The 18,044-nt window shown below is 49.8% G+C and overlaps 1 protein-coding gene and 1 long non-coding RNA gene across 3 annotated transcripts; both read right to left on the bottom strand.

Annotated features, from left to right (window-relative positions):
* Positions 1-1,693: 1,693 nt before the first annotated feature.
* LOC128103550 (uncharacterized) lies at positions 1,694-5,068 on the bottom strand. Its single transcript, XR_008215706.1, has 2 exons — positions 2,768-5,068; positions 1,694-2,171 (listed from the first exon to the last, which is right to left on the bottom strand). It is a non-coding gene; the product is annotated as an uncharacterized LOC128103550 (long non-coding RNA).
* A 1,532-nt stretch (positions 5,069-6,600) lies between these two features.
* Positions 6,601-17,979, bottom strand: Vps9d1 (VPS9 domain containing 1). 2 transcript variants are annotated; one of them, XM_052727326.1, is made up of 15 exons: positions 17,836-17,979; positions 16,502-16,577; positions 14,843-14,932; positions 14,594-14,756; positions 13,093-13,204; positions 12,942-13,004; positions 12,506-12,558; positions 12,319-12,406; positions 12,070-12,155; positions 11,074-11,558; positions 10,273-10,402; positions 9,797-10,002; positions 9,446-9,542; positions 7,989-8,093; positions 6,601-7,468 (listed from the first exon to the last, which is right to left on the bottom strand). In XM_052727326.1, the coding sequence occupies exons 1-15, from the start codon at positions 17,932-17,934 to the stop codon at positions 7,375-7,377; spliced, it is 1,947 nt and encodes a 648-aa protein (XP_052583286.1). In that variant the 5' UTR covers positions 17,935-17,979; the 3' UTR covers positions 6,601-7,374. The 2 variants fall into 2 exon arrangements, with proteins under 2 accessions (XP_052583286.1, XP_052583285.1); XM_052727325.1 differs by having other exon boundaries at positions 14,843-14,935; positions 17,836-17,978.
* Between the last annotated feature and the right edge of the window lie 65 nt (positions 17,980-18,044).

Below are 18,044 nucleotides of genomic sequence, written 5' to 3'. Positions count from 1 at the left end.
TGTGTTTATGGGAAGTGCAGCCCTGATGATTCTAGATTTGTTGCCTTCAGAGTTGTAAAGGTCCATTTCTGTTGTTTTAAGTCCCCTCCCCCATTTTGCGGTGGTTTGTTAGAGCACTTATAGAATACTCATACAAGTCTTACGGAGTGCTGACAGCTTTAGCTGAGGTCCCTGTGAACCATCAGCACTGATTTAAGACAGATCTTCCGACAGACTCAGCCTCTTATCGTCAATTCCAACCTGGAAAGTGCCATAGCTGATGATAGGAGGTGGGTAGAGACAAGCTCTCCTCATGGACCTCATCTAAACTGGAAGGGGCATGAACAATATAAACGGCCTGTGCATTTGCGCCAGTAAGTTAGGGTAATTTGTTCTGCTCCCATTACTACTTACCGTTCTTGCTCTCCCAGGGCGGGCAATATGTCATTGCATGTCCTTGGTGCTCTGCACATCCTCTGTGGACCTTGGTTTTACCAAGGCAGATTTGCAAGATCAAGGCCATTCATACTTATCCTGCCTAGGCCTGTAAACTGGCTTCCACTCGGTTCATCCACAGCCGTGTCCTCCTTACGCCATCACGTGCAGCCTTGGCCGGTCTCCTGAGGTTTTCCTCAATCCAATGCATGGAGCTGTTACTGCTTTGACTTTCATCTCTTGATTGTGGTTGTGATTTTTAACTTCTTTTATACTCCTTGGTATTTTTTTCCCTCTTTAAAGAGTTTTGCTGTGTAGCTCAGCTGGCCTAGAGCTTGAGAGCCTTTGGAATTATAGGTATGAGCCACCTACTAGGTCTGGTTATTGGTAGGTGCCTGAGCTTACTTACTGGGCCAAGGTCACCTGATATGGCCACAAGGAACTAAATCTGGCTGGTTGGGAGGGCCATAGCAAACTGAGGCTGTGACAATTTTAGTTTAGTTTAGTTAGAGCAATCAGACTTTTTATACCTTTATCGGAGACAATATAATGGCAATTGCCAGGATCAATACAGGTGTAGTTGCAAGGATACAATGAAGTTTCCAAGCTATACAGGGTACGCAAGATTAATGTCTAAGACCAATTGTTCTGTCAAGCTTCCATCCTTCCTTGACTGCTAAGGGAACATTCAGCGAAATAAACCCAAAACGACCTGAACACTTCACTGCCTGGGTGGGTGCTTCAGTCTCCCAGGAACTGGAAGGCACCTTGTGTCCCAGGAGCCATGGACTCTCACCTGAAAAACCTATGACAAATGCCTCTCAAGGTAGCTGGGCTAAGCCAGCTCCATGGTTCCCTGCAATTCCTGCTTTTTTTTTTTTTAAAGATTTATTTATTTGTTATGTATACAGAAGAGGGTGCCAGATCTCATTACAGATGGTTGTGAGCCACCATGTGGTTGCTGGGAATTGAACTCAGGACCTCTGGAAAAGCTCTTAACCTCTGAGCCATCTCTCCAGCCCAATTCCTGCTTTTTTATTTTTTAAATTTAGGGTATGCAAGTCAGTTTTTAAAGCAGACATGAAGTAGCAAATAAATTTTAAGGCAGTATAGCTAGCAAAAAGCTTCCAGCAACATTCCTATGGACCATAGTTTGGAAGTCCAATTAGAGACAGAAAAATAATAACCAAAAATCTTTTCCAGGTTTTGTGCAGCAATGGAAGAGGGTAATTTATCTACGTTTGAATGTTGAATGGTTAATAATTCGTCATACAAGGTGTGAACATCAATACTTAAATTATCATATGATTGTCTCTGCTTGGGGAACAACATGATTAGCAGTGGGGGGGGGGCGCCCAAATCTCAGAGTCATTGACATAAACAGGCATGTTATTCTCTTCCCAGTTAACAAAGTGAAGCACAGGAGGATCCGGTAGGTACATAAGCCCAATGTGTCTCAGCAGTAACAGATGTAGTCAACAGAGGCAGAACAGCAAGGAACAGCAATTCTGCAGTCACACCCTTCCCCTAAGATGTCACCAAGTCTCTTCCCTCAGTCACTGATCTCTTCATCTGAGTCACTGTTGGTAGGCAGCCTCCGTTCTTCACTGCTTGACAATTCTGTCACCCTGTTCTTTTCTTCAGGTGTAGCCTCTGCAGATGCTTTGGAACCTCTTCGTCCATCTTCCATAGGTTGAGTCTTTCGGGTATCCACAGTAGGCATCTCTCTCTCTATCAACCATCAGGTGATTGGCTGCCTGCAAAAAACCAAAAAAAAAAAAACAAAATCTTTGTAGCCCTGGCTGTCCTGGAACTCACTCTGTAGCCCAGGCTGGCCTCAGATTCACAGAGGTCTACCTGTCCCTATCTCCTGAGTGCTGGGATCAAAGGTGTGCACCACCACAAAATCTTGATATGGCTTTTCAGACCCCTGTCCAATTTTAGAAAGTTCCTCTGTCTTTTTTTTCCCAGAATCTGGTAACTTATGCATTGATTTGTCCATAAGCCTCAGGGGGATATGTGATCTGTTATTGAGCATCACTATACATACGTTCTCCTGTTAACATTTTAAAAGTTATGGGCACATTATTTTGTTGATTTCTAATAGCTTGGTCCTGACATCTTTCTGAATAGTCAGTCTTCCACTGTAAATATTCACTGTCAGTAAGACAAGCCTTTGCTAAGATCCTCCAGTCAGAGGGAAGAAAAGCTTCCCCAGAAATAGAATCAAGGAGAGACAGTGGAGAAGGAGCCGTACATACTGAGCACAAGCCTGCTTAAGATCTTAAGAGCCTTAAATGAAATGGGCATATCATTTCTATATTAGGTTATTAGGATTGAGCGTTTCACTCACCTGTGAAAGAGAAAATCCTCCCATGTCTTTTCCCATCTCTTTGGCTAATACAAAGTCTCTTGCCTGGGAGACCTTGACTCAAAAGGAGTTAATTCTCTTATGGGGGGTAAGAAGCCTTCCCAACAACCTCAGAGAGAAACGAGACAAAGCAGCGGGGAAAGGTTCCATGCTATCAGAAGTGCACTTGATGGCCAGGTTTTAGGAGCAGAGGAAACCGGAGCTGTAGGTAGGGGAGCAAAATCAGCACAAGGAGGAGGAAACCCTCAACCTCTTTGCAGAGAGACATTAGATAATCTGTCTTTCTGTTTGTTTTCTCCCGAGACAGGGTTTCTCTGTCCTGGAACTCTCTCTGTAGACCAGGCTGGAATTAAAGGCATGCGTCACCACCACCACCCAGCTAGATAATATATATTTAGGTTCTAATTTTTCTATTGTCATATTAGTTCTGCTTTTTTCTGATCACTTTCATTTTTAATTTTAACTATTATGTTTATCTATTACTGATTTTGTTTCTTTCCAAAGCTGAAAAGCATTACTAGGAATTTTTTTCTGGTCTTCTTGCATCTAATCCTCTGAATTGCTCTTCCTAATGGGGACCAAGTTCTGGGATCCAGAGTTCCCTCTTCAGGGAGAGAAGCTGAAGTTACTAATGAACTCCAGGAATTTCATCAACTAATCATGTCCCACTTTAACTCTTCCCACCAGCAACCAGGTGTGCAGAAGTTCTGCAAACCAGCGCTGCTCCATGGACCCTTCCTGTCCATCTTCTTACCTCCAACGCATGCTTCTGCCCTTTTATACCTCTGTGCACACTATTCCCATGAGTTCCTTGCCTTTAACTTTTTTCCTTTTTTAAAAAACTTTTTTTAGCCGGGCGGTGGTGGCGCACGCCTTTAATCCCAGCACTCGGGAGGCAGAGCCAGGCGGATCTCTGTGAGTTCGAGGCCAGCCTGGAGGATCTCTGTGAGTTCGAGGCCAGCCTGGACTACCAAGTGAGTTCCAGGAAAGGCGCAAAGCTACACAGAGAAACCCTGTCTCGAAAAACCAAGAAAAAAAAAAACTTTTTTTATTTTTCTTAAATCCCCATATTTCAGGTCCCTGTTCCTGGTGCCACATGAAAGCACCTGCACTTACAGGTATTATTATATTTTTCCTTTATATATAGCCCAATAGTAGTTGTTACTGTTTTTGTAATTAGTTTGGGCTATTTCTTGTTAGAATTTTCAGGAGCAGAATTGCCATTTACCCCTGCTCTATGGAGGAACAATGGCTTAGAAATGCTGAAGGACTAACCCAAAGATACACCTTGTTTTTTCCTTCAGCCAACACAACACAAACTCTGTCGAGAGCTGGGCCTCTTTCTAAGCTGGTAGTCTACAAGGACAAATCCATGTTTATCAAATAATGAAGCCCAATGGTAGGAAGTGTGAGGAATTCAAGGTGTTCCAGTCAGACACCTCCCACACACTGCTGATGCAAGAAAAGAAATTGGACTTCAAGGTCCAGCTATGGAGCCCAACACCATGCCAAGGAAATCAAAATGGTGGGAAATGTATGACAATTTTTGTTCCAGTTCAACTGGAATCTTTCCAGAAAATCCAGGCCAGCTGGTGTGTGAGCTAGAGGGAAAACTCAGTGGGAAGCTTCATTGCTGAGAGAACTCAGCCTAAACCAACCTGAGAGAGCTGTGCCTAGAATAAGCAAATGCCTCAGAAGGCACAAGGTGATCCTTGAAGACTTGTCTTCCCAGTGACATTGTGGGCAGCAGAAACTGGATGACAACTGGCTCATTAAGGTCATGTGGGAGGCTGGGGCTGTGGATTAGTTGTGAGCGGGCTTGCCTAGCATGTACAAAGCCCTGGCTTCCACTTACATTACATAAAACCCACATGGTAGCAAAGCCCTGAAGTCTCATCAATTGGGAGGCAGAGGCAGGAGAATGAGAAATTTAAGGTTGTCCATGCTATAAAGCAAGCTAGAGGCTATCCTAGGATACATGAGACTCTGTCTTCAAAACAAAGCAAAACAAAAAAAAAGGTTCGTTTGTACAAAGACTATCAGAACAATAGAACATTGGCTGAAATGTTTTCTGATTTGTCTATAAGAAATTTAAGGGCAGCCAGGCAGTGGTGGCACATACCTTTAATCCCAGTGGTCAGGAGGCAGAGGCAGGTGGATCTCTGTAAGTTTGAGGCCAGCCTGGTCTACAGAATGAGTTCCAGGACAGGCTCCAAAGCTACACAGAGAAACCCTGTCTCAAAAAAAAAAAATCAAAAAAATAAAAAAAGAAAGAAATTTAAGAGCAAAATGAATTTTGAATTCTGAGTTTCGGTTGTAAACAAAAATGACTCATAACACACACACACACACACACACACACACACACACACACACACACACAGTCACCTGAACACAAATCTGCCTCCCCTTAGTGCCATGGTCGGCTGAACAGCACTGTCTAGTTCTCCCAGGGTTGTGCTGTGATACAATCTGATGTGATCCCAGCCCTACAAGTACTCTCAGCACCAGGACGTACTTAACACAACCCATTGTCTAGACTGGTCCCTGTTAAAGCCAAGGCCTGTGGCAGGTACATTAACATAAGGCTCCATAGTTCCCTGGCATTCATGTCCAAGGTCTATATACTTCACAGGAGCATGGGCCTCTAGGAGACTGCAGTGCCAAGAACCCAAGTCAGCCACGACACAAGGTTTTGTTTGTTTGAACCTTTATTTTTATGCGTATGGGTGTTCTGTCTGCGTGTAGGAAGTGCTGATGGAGGCCAGAAGAGGGCATCGGATCCCCTAAAAACTGGAGTTACAGATGGTTGTGAACTGCCACGTGGGTGCTGGGAATTGAAACCTGGTCCTTGGCAAGAGCAAGTGCTATTAACTGCTGAGAATCTCCCCAGCCTAGCTGAGACAAGTTTGTGGCTCACTAGCAGCTGGACATGGGGTTGAAATCTCCATTGAGACAGTGAAAGCTGGCACCAGCCTGTCCATTCCTGATGCTGGTGGGAAGAAACTGCTAGGGGCTTCTGGCCCATTCCTACTCCAGAGGTTTCTTTCATGGGTCAAGTGCCCCAGGAACTGGGTTGCCCTGCCCAGGCCAACCTGGGCCCACCATCTGCTTCTGGTGTCATGGTCCCAGGTTTCTATTCACCATTTGCAGACTAGACTCTGGAATCAGCCCGCCAGGCTCAAAGAGGCATGTTATCTATTTCTTTGTGGGGTCAAAAAAGACATTACCTGCAGGTTTAGAACACAAGTGTTCGATAAATGCCCAATAATTTACATACAGCCTTACCCCAAGAATCTCTAACAATCCCACTACCACTTCTGGTGGTCTGGGACTGGAATGCCACCTACCTCCTTACAGCAACCCCAGTTGCCATGGATATTTCCTTTCTGGGTGGGGCAGCTTGACTCCCTGGAAGATGTTGCCTGTGCTTGGATACTCTTAGGGTCCCACAGGACATCACTATATGTCCCTACATGTGGAAGTATAACCACTGCAGGGCATTCCTATGTGTTTGAGTAGGATAAAGATTCCTGAGACACCTTCAGGAGACTGCTCTAGGCTCAGAACTACAGTAGTGACTTAATCCTAGCCTCCTAATGATACTCTGCAGACCTCTGCTCTCCTAGAGTGATGTCCACACTTTCCTTGATGCGAAGAGCCCTAGGAAGACCCTTCTGTGCAGAGGGTCTGGGAGTGGGCTGTGGCCCCTCATTACCCTGTCATCTGTGATATCTGGGAGACTGGCAGAGAAAGGGTGTCTGTGTTGCCTGAGTTCTGCCTGCCCAGTGGGTCAATGAGCAAGTCACATGGACTTAGATGGAGTCACTTCTTTATTTCAGGCTGAGTTGGTGGAAACTTGGGGGCATATAACAGTCAGGGCACTGACCCTTGGGCTCTGAAACTGGAGAGGCTGTACAACTGTATGTGTTGGCCAGTGTCCTGAATGTTCACTGTCCCCAACCAAGGTAACTCCAGAGCTGGATGTCCTGGACCTCGGTAGGAGAGAGGCTCATATCCCAGGCATGGGCAGCAAAATGATACCTGGGTCAGCAAAAGTGAGCAAGGCAGTTGCTGCCTGATAAATAAGCAACACAGCTTTACACTACCTACACCCAGTCCTCTGGGGTAAGGGTAAAGCTCTTGTTATCGACTAACAAGAGACTGGCTCACACAAACTTTGGCTGTCTCAGGAGATTGGAGGGTACAAAACCAGACTGCCCTAGCAAGGTTCCCAGGAGCCATTTCTGTGTCGATGCTCCAGTAGGGGTTGTGTAGTGTCCATGAGAACAGGCCGGGGCCATCCAGGTTTACCGGAGACCCATCAGTGTTGCAGGCTCCCCAAGGAACAGCAGCTACAGATTTCTCCTATTCGGTCTGAGAGGCAGGCCCAGGACAAAAACAGGCCTGACTCAGCCAGCCATGTCCTGCTGAAGAAGAGGCCCTACCCTAGGCCTCCAGGACAGATGTGTGGTTAGGAAGGTGGGCGAGAGCTGCAGAGTGCCACCACAGCAGGCTGGCGCCAAACCAGATATATAGTACAGTGTGGAGGTCCTGTGGCTCCTTTGGTCTGTGAGGTCCAGCCACCACTACTTGTCCAGCCGTCCCTGGGACAGAAGTGCCACATAGCTCAGGGCACTCTGCAGTGATGTCAGGCAGTACCCTTCTTCTCCAATTAAATACCTATGTGGAAGTGGGAAAAGAGATGTGTCACCTGGAGGGGACAGATGGACAGCCTAGTCCTCTGGAAGGCAACATATTCCCTACTTGCTTGGACAATGATGTGGCTACAGCTAAGGTTAGGGAGCTGGGTTGGAAGAGGCCTTTCCCCCATGTCAGTCCTGGCCCTGTTATGCCCTGCAGTGTACACTGCTCTTCCGCAGGCAGATGCTGCTCAGGGGATACCCTTTACCTCTCTCTGGCCTAGGGTCTTCTAAAGGCTATGGAGCATGCTAACCCGAGTGCCTTGTGCACAGGTGGATCTCAGAGAGCTGTCCAAAGGTGATGGGGGGGTTACAGGCCTCCCTCGCAGCTCCCACAGCCTATCACAGCCACTGCTTTAGGTCTGGGGGTGAGGTTCCCTTGTCCCTCTTGCCACAGCTGCTCTATTTCCAGCTCTTCCCACACCTGGGGAAGCCCTTGCCCACTCTGGGGAGTGCATGTCAGTCTCCTAATCACCTACTAGCCTGGGGCTCCTTCCTACCCTTCATGAATGAATTCCTCCAGGGCTGCACATTCTGACACCAGTTGGGGGAGGCCACTCCTCAGCACCACAAAGGACAGGATGGGCAGCAGGTCATCAGCACCACTGCTGGGCAAAGGCAAAGCGGTCAGTGGGCCTAGGGCCACAAGGGACATTGGCTTTCTGGAGCCATCTTGACTACAATTCCTGTACTCCCACCCCCAAACAGCACAGGAGACCTCCTGGCCATGTTAAAATTGGGCCCAAATAGCAATACCAAAGACAGGATACACCACAGCCTCTTCTGAGTTTCTAGTTGGCTGTGGTCTCACACACTTTTGGGAACTTAGGAGCACACGGCTGAGACTGGAAGACAATCATCTCTGCAGCAGGCCCTTTGGGCCCACCCCAGGAGAGGTTTAGGCACACTAGTTCACACTAGTTAGGGTACATATGAAGAGCTTCTTAGAAGAGCATGGGGGCCAAGAAGCAAGGAGGCAGCTGGAACCCGAGGCTATGGCTTGGGTCTGACCATTTTCCCATGGGCCAGGGAGGCTCCACACACCAGCTGTACCTGCTCAGTGTCCTGCCACCTACAGGGACATGGCTCCCCCCTGTTGGGGGTGGCTTGGGTCGAAGCTGTGATTTGCAAACATTTAGCCTGGGAACTCTTTTATAAAATGGGTAAAGAGGGCAGGGGAGGCAGGCTCTGTGATGAGGATGAAATAGCAACCCAATCTTAGAGTGGGTGAGAAGTTTCTGCCCCTCTCTCCCTTGGGTTGAGCTCCTTGTGGGTGACCTCGTACTTGATTCTGACATTTACTTGGGGGACTCGAGGTGCGGGCCAGGGTAACAGCCCCTTGGTCTGCAAGGACTGGTGTCAAGGCTGATCCTGGTCCTTGGGACAAGGTGGCAGGGTCAGAGTTCATGCAAGAGCTGTGGTGGACATTGACTCCAGGTCAGAGGATGCAGTTACAGCTGAGTTGAGGAGAGTTGGAGGTAAGCTCAAGCATCCCAGAGCCCAAGGCTGTGTGGCTTGGGTGGGAAGAACCTGCCCCATCTTGGATGTGCAGGGAGCCCCAGTGCTCGATCAGTACAGGAAAGGGGCCTCACTTTGAAAGTGCTCCTTTCCTGCTTCCTCTAGGTATGCACCCGGGGTCCAAGCAGGCCTTTCTCAAAGAGCAGTTCTCGGTCTTACCAGGTTAACCAGGACCCAGGATCCCAAGGAGCTCTCAGCCTAGTCAGAGGGTACTGCAACAACAACTCGTCCAGAGGGACGGGAACACATGGCTGAGGGGTGGGAGCCCTTCTCCTTGCCCTGTCTCAGTCCAGGGTCTCGGTAGGAATGAGCTGTTCTCTGCAGTGATGTAATCTGGGGCTGCTAAGTGAAGCAGGGCCACCAGGGTCCTCTTTGGCCAGGCACAGGGCAGGAACGTATACTAGGATACCTCCAGGTAGTATCCTCATTCTGGACTCACATGGCAGCAGCAGGGGGCTGGGATCCAGCCTCAGGCCTGGCCTCGTGGGCACGGCAGTAGTCTTCTGCACAGATGCAGATGACCCGAAGAGTTCGCACTGTGGTACAGAAAAACGACTTCAGTGGAGTGTGATGTGCTGGGTGAAAGAGGGGGCCTGGTGTAAGGGAGACCATGCAGTTTCCTCTATCAGGGGGTCTCCTGGTACTGCCCAATCTCTCCTGATAATGCAGGACGGGAGAAAACTGAAAGGCACTGCCCCATATTTGCCTAGTGACAGGCCTGTAGGCTAGTAGGGAAGGCACATCCCCATCTCCCACCTCTCAAACCTCTGGGCCCCTCAGACCCCCACACCTATGCACTCCAGCTTCTTCTGGGGGCAGTTCTCCAAGACCAGTAGCCCCAGTTCCTGGGCCGCAGTGCAGTAGGGGTAGGTGGAGGCTTGAGCCTCAGGGACACGTGGAAGGAGCTTGGCAGGGATGCCAAGGGCTGTAGGGGGTGCATTCCTGTACAGCTCCATGCTCCTGCTCACAGCAGCCTCCTGGGTACGGTGCACACTCCTAAAGCAGAGAGGCCAGGCTCAGCCACCAAAGAGACACTGTTCCAGAGACAAGCAGAGTTGTGGCTGGGGATCTCTGGAGCTCAGTCCTATGAGAGCTGCTCAGGTATTTGAGCAGACAGCCCGACTGTCCCTAACTAGGGAGGCGGGCGCAGCCACCTACAAACTTTTAACACCCGAGGATAGCCTTAGGATCAGACAATCCACTGGGAGACTGGGGGGGAGAGTTCCGCTCACGGGGATGGTGAACCAGGCTGGAGGCAGGCAGTACCTGTAAAGGGCTAGCAGCAGGGGCCACAGCGGGGAGAAGAAGGGCTCCTCGATGCAAGCCAGACAGCGGTCTTTGGAGGTGGCTGTATTCAGGCTTTCGAAGGCCAAAAGAGTCAGCGAGAGCAGTCTATCTGCCAGAAGCAGAGGTGGGGATGTCGAAATGCGCTCTTACCTGCCCCCACCTCTCTAGAAGCCCTAAGTTCAGAGTCAAGGTGCCCTGTTCCCCAGATGGAGCTTCTGTGCAACTCAACTACAGGGAGCATCTAGGCCTGGGGGGTAGCGGTGTTGTTCTACTTAGTTATTTTACTTGTTCAACCTCCCACACCTATCCCCTGCCTATCCTGTGTCACATGACCTGGGGCCAGGTCTTAGCTCTTCTTCGCTGGGGCTGACCTGGTCATGCACTGCTCCCATGTAGCTAAAGGGCCTGCTGAAGAGAGGAGACAATGGCCCTTTTCTGAAAAGGACTGGCTCCTAAGTCTACAGAAACCCCAGGAACTTTAGAATAGTAAGGTCCCAGGCTGTTGAACCTTCGTCACTGATTCACAGAATGTCTAAAAGCCTTGGGGTAGGCACAGCCAGACCACCTGATGATCAAAGGCTGTGCCAGGCACCACATCCCTGACTCCCATACCAGCTCCACCTGGGGACTGGAATGGGCTGGGGCCTGCTCTTCTGGCCTAAATGCTTGCTCCTATGGGTGGGGTGGACAAAGGTCTTTGCTGTCCAGGGCAGTAGGTTGCACTTGAGGACTGGCTGATACAACTGGTGCAGCTCCTGGGTTGGTGCCCAGCAGGCTCACCGATGGCATTGTGAATGTCCTTCACTGTGCTCTTCAGACATTCCAGCAAGGGCTCCCTCTTTGCTCCTGGGGTCTGTGGCTCAGACAGAGCCAAAAACTGTTCCAGGTCCTCAAAGGAGCTGTCCTTGTCTGGCAAGTGGGATGAAGCATCGACCAGGGGTGAGGAAGGCCCTGCTGGGCTGCTGTCTGCCTCTCTGTCCAGGGGGCCTGAGTGAAGTGTGGGGATAGAAGGTGTGGAAGGAGGTCCATCCAGAGATCGTGGGGCTGCACTGGGTTCTGAAGGGGAGAGCATGCAGTAGAGGCTCTGGGAGGATCGGAGTCGCCGGCTCCCAGGAGCCAGGAGGCCATTGGCTTCTGGGGGCAGGGAGCAGCAGCCTGGTGCAGGCACAGCACTGATGGCAGCCCGGCTCACAATAGGGTACAGTGCACTGTAGACTGCACACTGCAGCTTCTTCAGGAGCTGGGAGATCGGGTGATCAGGGAGGCTGCAAGGGGAAGAGCAGGCAAGATGCAGTTGGGCCCTGAAGAGTCTCCCCAGGTGGGCACTTGCTATACCCACCCATTTTTCTCATCTCCAGCAAACAGTGAGCACCACAGCAGCCACCCTCAAGGCCAGGCAGGGCCTCAATCTACTTTTTACCCTTAAGCTTAGAAATCTGAGTTCAATTTCTATTAACTGACCTCAGTTACCTGGGCCTTATGCCCTCATCTGTGATATTACTTGTACAAAAATTACCACGCTATGAACAATTTCAGAGAGATAACTTCTCTGCCATTTCCCATTAGAGAATATCATAATTAAAGTGTGACCTATCCAATCTAGAGAAGCTAATGGGAGCCAACGGAAAGCTATCCGCACAAAAGGCCCTTCTGCAGGAGCCCCTTGCCCCCCAGGTCTCTGTAGCCTAGCCTTTGGACTTAATCTCCTTCTTTCTCACTCCTTCCCCATCATCTAGCAAGGAGAACCCCAGGCTGGGGGATGGACTCTATGAATACCTGAGCAAGTGGGAGACCAGGCTGGTCACTACTGACAGGTCCCCTGGGCTCCGCTTCAGCTTGGCTCTCCAGTGCTTTGGCCAGTCCTGCAGGACAGAGGACCTTGGAGGAAAGCACAGTCGGATCTCCACAATGGGATGCCCTGCAAGGACTGTGTGAGGCTGCCCTGGGGTGTGGGAAGGAACCAAGTCCTCTGGGCCCACGTGCCCCCCATTGTGCTACTCCCCTGAGTGGACCAGTAGTACTCACATGGTCTTGCTCATATTCCAGGATGGCAGCATAGAGGGCCCGCTGCTCCCGCTCCTCTGGGGTCAGAGCAACTTGACTGCAGAACCTCCTGAGAAGGAAGACAAGCTGGGAATAGGGACAGACCTATGGGCTCAGGAAGCCTTTTCCAGGCCTCCCAGCATGCCTATGAGACAGGGAAGAGATGCACCTGTTGGCGGCCTCCTGAAGGCGCAGGCGGCGCTCCTCCATCTTCCGCTGGAGCTGGGGTAACAGAGTCAAGGGGCCAGTAGTGTCTGACCTGAGAGGACATGCACCCTTGCCCCATGCCTCATCTGCTCCATACTCCTCTAATACCATTGATGTCCCAAGAGTCTAGGTAAGTAAGGCTGTTTCTGCCCTCTAGAGATGAGTCTGGTACTGAACAAGGCCAGGAGAACAGCCATTATTAGTTCAGAAAGGGGCTGTTCCCAGGAAGGAAGACGAGCCTAAGGAGAGCCTTGGGAACAGTGTAAGGGTTAATCTCCTGCTTCACTGCTGGGAAGGCTTACAGTCCCACACTTACCTGGCACCTGGTCCCTTCTCCCTATTCTGCCCCCTCTCCACCCTCAACTCAAGACCTCACTCTCATCATTCCTTAAGGATGCCGTCTCTTCTCTTGCTTTGGCGATCACCAGATTCTCCATCATCTGCCGCTGTAGAGACAGGGTCTAAGGAAAGAAGGAAGAAGTAAGGCCCAATTCCCCAATGCCCTGTTCCTTCCCTGACCAGTCCAGTTCCTCTCTGGGCCTTGCTTACCAGTGATGTCTTCTGCATGGCCTGGCTGGGGTCCAGACGAGCCATCCGGGCCTCATATGTGGCCCTCAGCTTCTGGTTCTGTAAGGAGGCCTTCTCCAGTGGTGTTAGCTCTCTAAAAATAGGGACAAGCTGCTGTCCATGCACAGGAAGTCCAGGAATGTTCTAGTGACCTGAGCAACCACTCTTACACCCCTCCTGACCTCGTTCTAAGACCAAGATGAAAGAAGATGGCAATGAAGCAGGAAGAAATGCAGAAGAGGGGGGAGGGCAAGCTAGAGGCCTGCTGCCAAAACATGGGTGTTAGTAATGCTAGAACTCGGGGCTTATCAAGAGAAGCAGGACATCTGCAATAACAAGGAACTCCTGGAAGTTACTACAGGGTTCCAAACAGTAAGATTCATTTGCAACCCACTAAAGGGAGAGCTATGTCTATTTAGTAAAAAAAAAACTGCAGCATGCCATACACCTCCCTGCTTTCATTCAGAGTTAGCAGACAAAAGGGTATGGAGAAGCCTGAGGAGGACAGACTCCGTCCTGAAGTTGATGTCTGTATCCGTCCCAGTGCTGAAGCTGAATGCACAGACAGGTGGGGCCTGAGGAACCTGGCGGGTAAAGGTACCTTTGGGATATATGGTAAGAAGGGCCTGATTCATCCATGTTGGGTTCACTGAGTTTCCTACATCTGTGTCTTGGTATTTTTTCATTAGTGTAGAAAACTCTCTGCTGTTATATGTTCAAACAATGCCCCCTTCCCAATATCATTCTTCTCTTTCTAGAACTTAAAAAAACATGCTAAGCCTTCTGTCTTTCCTATTTTACGTCTTGTTTCTGTGACATCTGAATTTTAGCTTTGCCTATTTCTCTCTTTCCATCTGTGTGTCTACTCTGTCATTATAAACCTGTACACATCTATTTATCTCTTTGTTTGTTTTGGATTTTAGAGACAGGGTTTTTCTGTGTAGCCCTGGCTGTTCTGGAACTTGCCCTGTAGGTCAGGCTGTCCTAGAACACATAGAGATCCACATGCCTCTGCCTCTCAAGTGCTGGGATTAAAGGCGTGCGCCACCATGCCCGTCCCCACTAACTAGTTTTAAAAAACAAATTTCAGCATTGTATTTTGATTTAATTTCTACTTTATTTTATATTTGCTGGCTCTGACTTTAGAGTTTCTTGTTCGGGTGTTTTCAAACTTAGTTTTGTAAATACTAAACAAAGCTCCGTGTTGTTTGACCTGTACCTGAAAACTACATGAAATCTTCACTGGTCTGTTCTGTAACCATTACCTCATCATTTCTATTTCTATATGGGTATCTTTGTTTGCCACTAACTTCTTGAAGGATGAAGGTACTTTCTTCCTAACAGAATTTGCATCTGCTTCTGTCAGGCGAGGGGTGTGTCTACTCTGGGAGCCATTTTAACTAACTACCCAAAGGAAGCTCACTTTTGCTCAGTCTCCAACAACATCCCCAGCTTAGCACACCTCCTATCTTGTCCATCTTACTTCTTAGAGTTTTGTGATTCCACCACCTGCAGCTTCTGGAAGATCTCAGGAGGCAGGAAAGGGGAGAGTTTCCCTCCTTCGTCCGAACACACTCGGCGGTGACGGCTGGTGGGCAAGGGGATGGGAGGAGCCACAGGAACAGCTGGCTTCAAGCATATTTTCCCTGCAAGCCACGGAGAGCACCTGGTCAGCAGGCTAGGGATCATCCCACAAAGCAGGTACCAAGAGCCCCCTTCTTTGGGTACCCACCGAGTTTGGTAGCTGTTGACTGGGCCCGTTCCAGACACTGTTCAGCCAGCTTCAGCATCTTTGAGGTCTCAGGGGGTACAGTTTCCCCAGCTTCTAGGGAAGGAACGGGAGGGGGGGCGGGCTGGTTACAGTCCTTCTACCATGACTCACAGTCTTACTAAGAACAAGGAACTGTAAGTCAGGCCAGCTTACCCTTATTCATTTCACCATGGCTCAAAACAATGTACACACATGACGGGCAGCCAAGCATCGGACGGACTCTTGCCATGCAGCCCTCCTGCCTACTGCAGAGACACGGGCACTACAGACTCTCCGGGCCCGCCACCTCCTCGCTGCCGGCACCACGGACTTGCCCCTGCAAGCGTTGCAGCGAGCACTTCCCCCCTTCCACCCCGGACCTCACACAGCTGTCTGTGCTGCTCTCTTCTCTTCATGGGCCTGCTTATATCAGTAGATACATCTTCTCCTGGTACTTTGCCAAGTCCACCCAGCTCCTGGACCCACTCTCCTGTTCCCCCTTACAGCAAATTCCTCATAAACTCCATCTTCTCTTCATTCCACCTCCATTTTAGCATCCAAATTCCCCTACATTGTCTTTGCCCAGCCCTACTTTCAAAAGATGGCAAGTCATTCAAATTTTTTCTATCCTCTGGGATATTACTTCCCATAAGGTTCCTCCTGCTAGTCTTGACGCCTCAAAGATTGAGGCGTGAGGACTCAGCTGAGCTTCCTTGCTCCCCATTAGCTCTCCCTAACTATGTTCCTATGTCCAGAGAGTTGCTTGTATCTCAGACTTTACATGTTTACAGTGGAATTCTCTAATTTTTTTTAAAATTTGAGACAGGGTGTCATGTAGCTCAGGTTGGCCTCAAACTCACTATGTAGCTGAGGATGATGTTGAACATTTTTATTCGAGACAGAGTTTCTCTGTGTAGCTTTGGAGCCTGTCCTGGAACTCACTCAGTAGACCATGCTGGCCTCGAACTCACAGAGATCTGCCTGCCTCTGTCTCCTGAGTACTGGGATTAAACGCATGCAACACCACCGCCTGGCAATCTTGAACTTTTGATTCTCCTAAATGCTAAGATTTCAGACTTGTGCTATCACATTAGTTTATGCAGTGCCAGGGACCAAATCCGGGGATTTATGCATGCTAGGAAAGCACTCTCTACCAACTGAACTACATCCCTAGCCTCACAGTGGAGTTCAGTTTCTCTCCTTACACATAGAGTTGTCCATCATCTGCTTGCAACATCCTCTGATGCTAGCAACTCACCATCAACACTAGCAGGTCTGCTTGGTTTCTGCTTCAAGATACATCCAAGGTCTTTGCTCCTCCCAATGCTGGGTGGAGCTTTGACAGGTTCCCAAAATTCCTTTCCAGTTCCACCCAAGATGTACAAAGCACAGCTATAACTACTTCCTCCTCTTGGCCTTTAAATATCCTTCTGCTGGCAATGCCTCACACTGTGCAGCTCCCTCTTCACTGCCTTGCGGCAGCGTCTTGATCCGATCTATGACCTATCCCCTGGCCCATAATACTGCCCTTCAACACCACCATGTTACATTATGACATTCTATACTAATGCTTTGGGGACCATCAAATTTGGGGGCCACAAATTTGCCACCCTGAGAGAAGAAGCAAGTCTGAAGGCATACCTGTAGTGTGTTCCACATCTTCCAGTAACGCCTGGGAGATGTAGTGAATGCTCCTCAGGTATTCCATGTATGCCTCCTGTATGTAGGGAAGAGAATGGCAGGGGTCAGGCTAGTAGATGGAAGTGCCTACAACATGCCTGCCAAGTGGATGTGGAAAACACAGGATCAACAGTGTCTGCTCATTTTTGAGAGACTTCTAGACTTCAGTGATGGTCCATCTAGGCCAGGGGCTATCCCCACTGTCTAGACTTGAAGGAAAAAGTGTTTGCCTCTGAGAACAAAAGCAGGGAATTTCTTCCCACTTTTGCACTAGGGAATCCCCAGCTGGACACATCCCTCCTTTCACTGCCTTACTCTCCAGCAAGTGAAGGAGCTGAGCTTCAGTCAGGAGGCTTGGTAAGGCAGCCTCAGCAGTGACACCATTTTCCACTCTGTATAACAAAGTCCCCTTCCTGTGCAACTCAAAGATCAGCAGTCTTTCCATGTCTTACGAAAAATACTTCCTAAAAGTCTACGGAGAGAATAAGGGCTCATCTCTCAATCTCACTTTCTGGCTCAGAGTAGAGCATCTCGCTACAGGTTTCAACTGTGTGACCCCTCTGCCCTGAGCTCTGTGACAGCTCAGGACAGAATGCACTCCGGTATGTATGTGTTTTGTTTTATCTGTTGTCAAATTACCCGACTTTAATTAACACTTCAGAGATTAGGATAAAATGGATTTCGGGTAGGATTTTCATCTTGTGAGGAGAACCTGATGTCCTAGAAAACCAACTCGAGGAACTGGACAAAAACTGATTCTTCCTCTCTAAGCGTAGCTCAGAGTGGCCTGGCCGGCTCTTCCACCTAGTTGCCATCCTTGTAATTAGCATTCATCCTTAGTGACAGGCCACACCCCTTCTGTGCCGGTGTTTCTTTACAAATGACCTTTGAAGGCAAGTGCAAACAGCAGCATCATGAATGAGCCGACAGCCAGTCTTTTCTGGATTAAGTCTGCACAGTGTCTGTCAAGAATACAGACACAGACACAGACACAAACACACACACGTCTGTCATCTACATCTTGGAGGGCTGCTTCACAGGTCCTTTGCAAACAGAACCACGGTTCTATTTGCTCTATTTCACCGACTCATTGAACAGATAAACCAGAGACCAAGTGCTAGTTGAGCTGTCCGAGGTCCCCGCAGAGCGCCCACAGCCGCCCGGCCGAGAGCCTCCGGGCGGGGTCCCAGAGCTGTCGCGCGCGTCGGGAAGCGCGGATTCCCTCACACGCCCGCCCTCGCCCACCACTGGCCAGGTGCCTCCCGGACCTGCTGCCGCGCCCCTCCCAGCCTCACCCGGGGCCGGTTGCCGGTGTCTAGCTCGATGGCCCTGTTGGCCAGTTTCATGGCGCTTTGCAGTGGCTTCGCCGCGCCGTCCCCGGCCGCAGCGGCCATGGCGCCGGGCGGGGGAGGCCGCGGCGACAGGGGCGGGGCCGGCGCCTCCGAACCGGAACGTGGAGTGTGCAGCAGAGGGAGCTGCGGGAAGCGCACACTGCCGGAAGGGA

Source organism: Peromyscus californicus, unplaced genomic scaffold (genome assembly GCF_007827085.1).
Source record: "Peromyscus californicus insignis strain IS unplaced genomic scaffold, ASM782708v3 Scaffold_8__1_contigs__length_139910024, whole genome shotgun sequence".
Lineage (NCBI taxonomy): Eukaryota > Metazoa > Chordata > Mammalia > Rodentia > Cricetidae > Peromyscus > Peromyscus californicus.
This window is presented reverse-complemented; position numbering and strand designations above follow the sequence as displayed.

Bases quoted from the DNA above. Each gene is read 5' to 3' on its own strand.
- Vps9d1 (XM_052727325.1), bottom strand. From the start codon at position 17,934: ATGGCCGCTGCGGCCGGGGACGGCGCGGCGAAGCCACTGCAAAGCGCC. The intron at 16,578-17,835 runs GTGAGGCTGGGA...CCCTACATACAG, and splicing joins ACACCGGCAACCGGCCCCGG to GAGGCATACATGGAATACCT. The intron at 12,156-12,318 runs GTGAGTACTACT...TCTGTCCTGCAG, and splicing joins TGGAATATGAGCAAGACCAT to GACTGGCCAAAGCACTGGAG.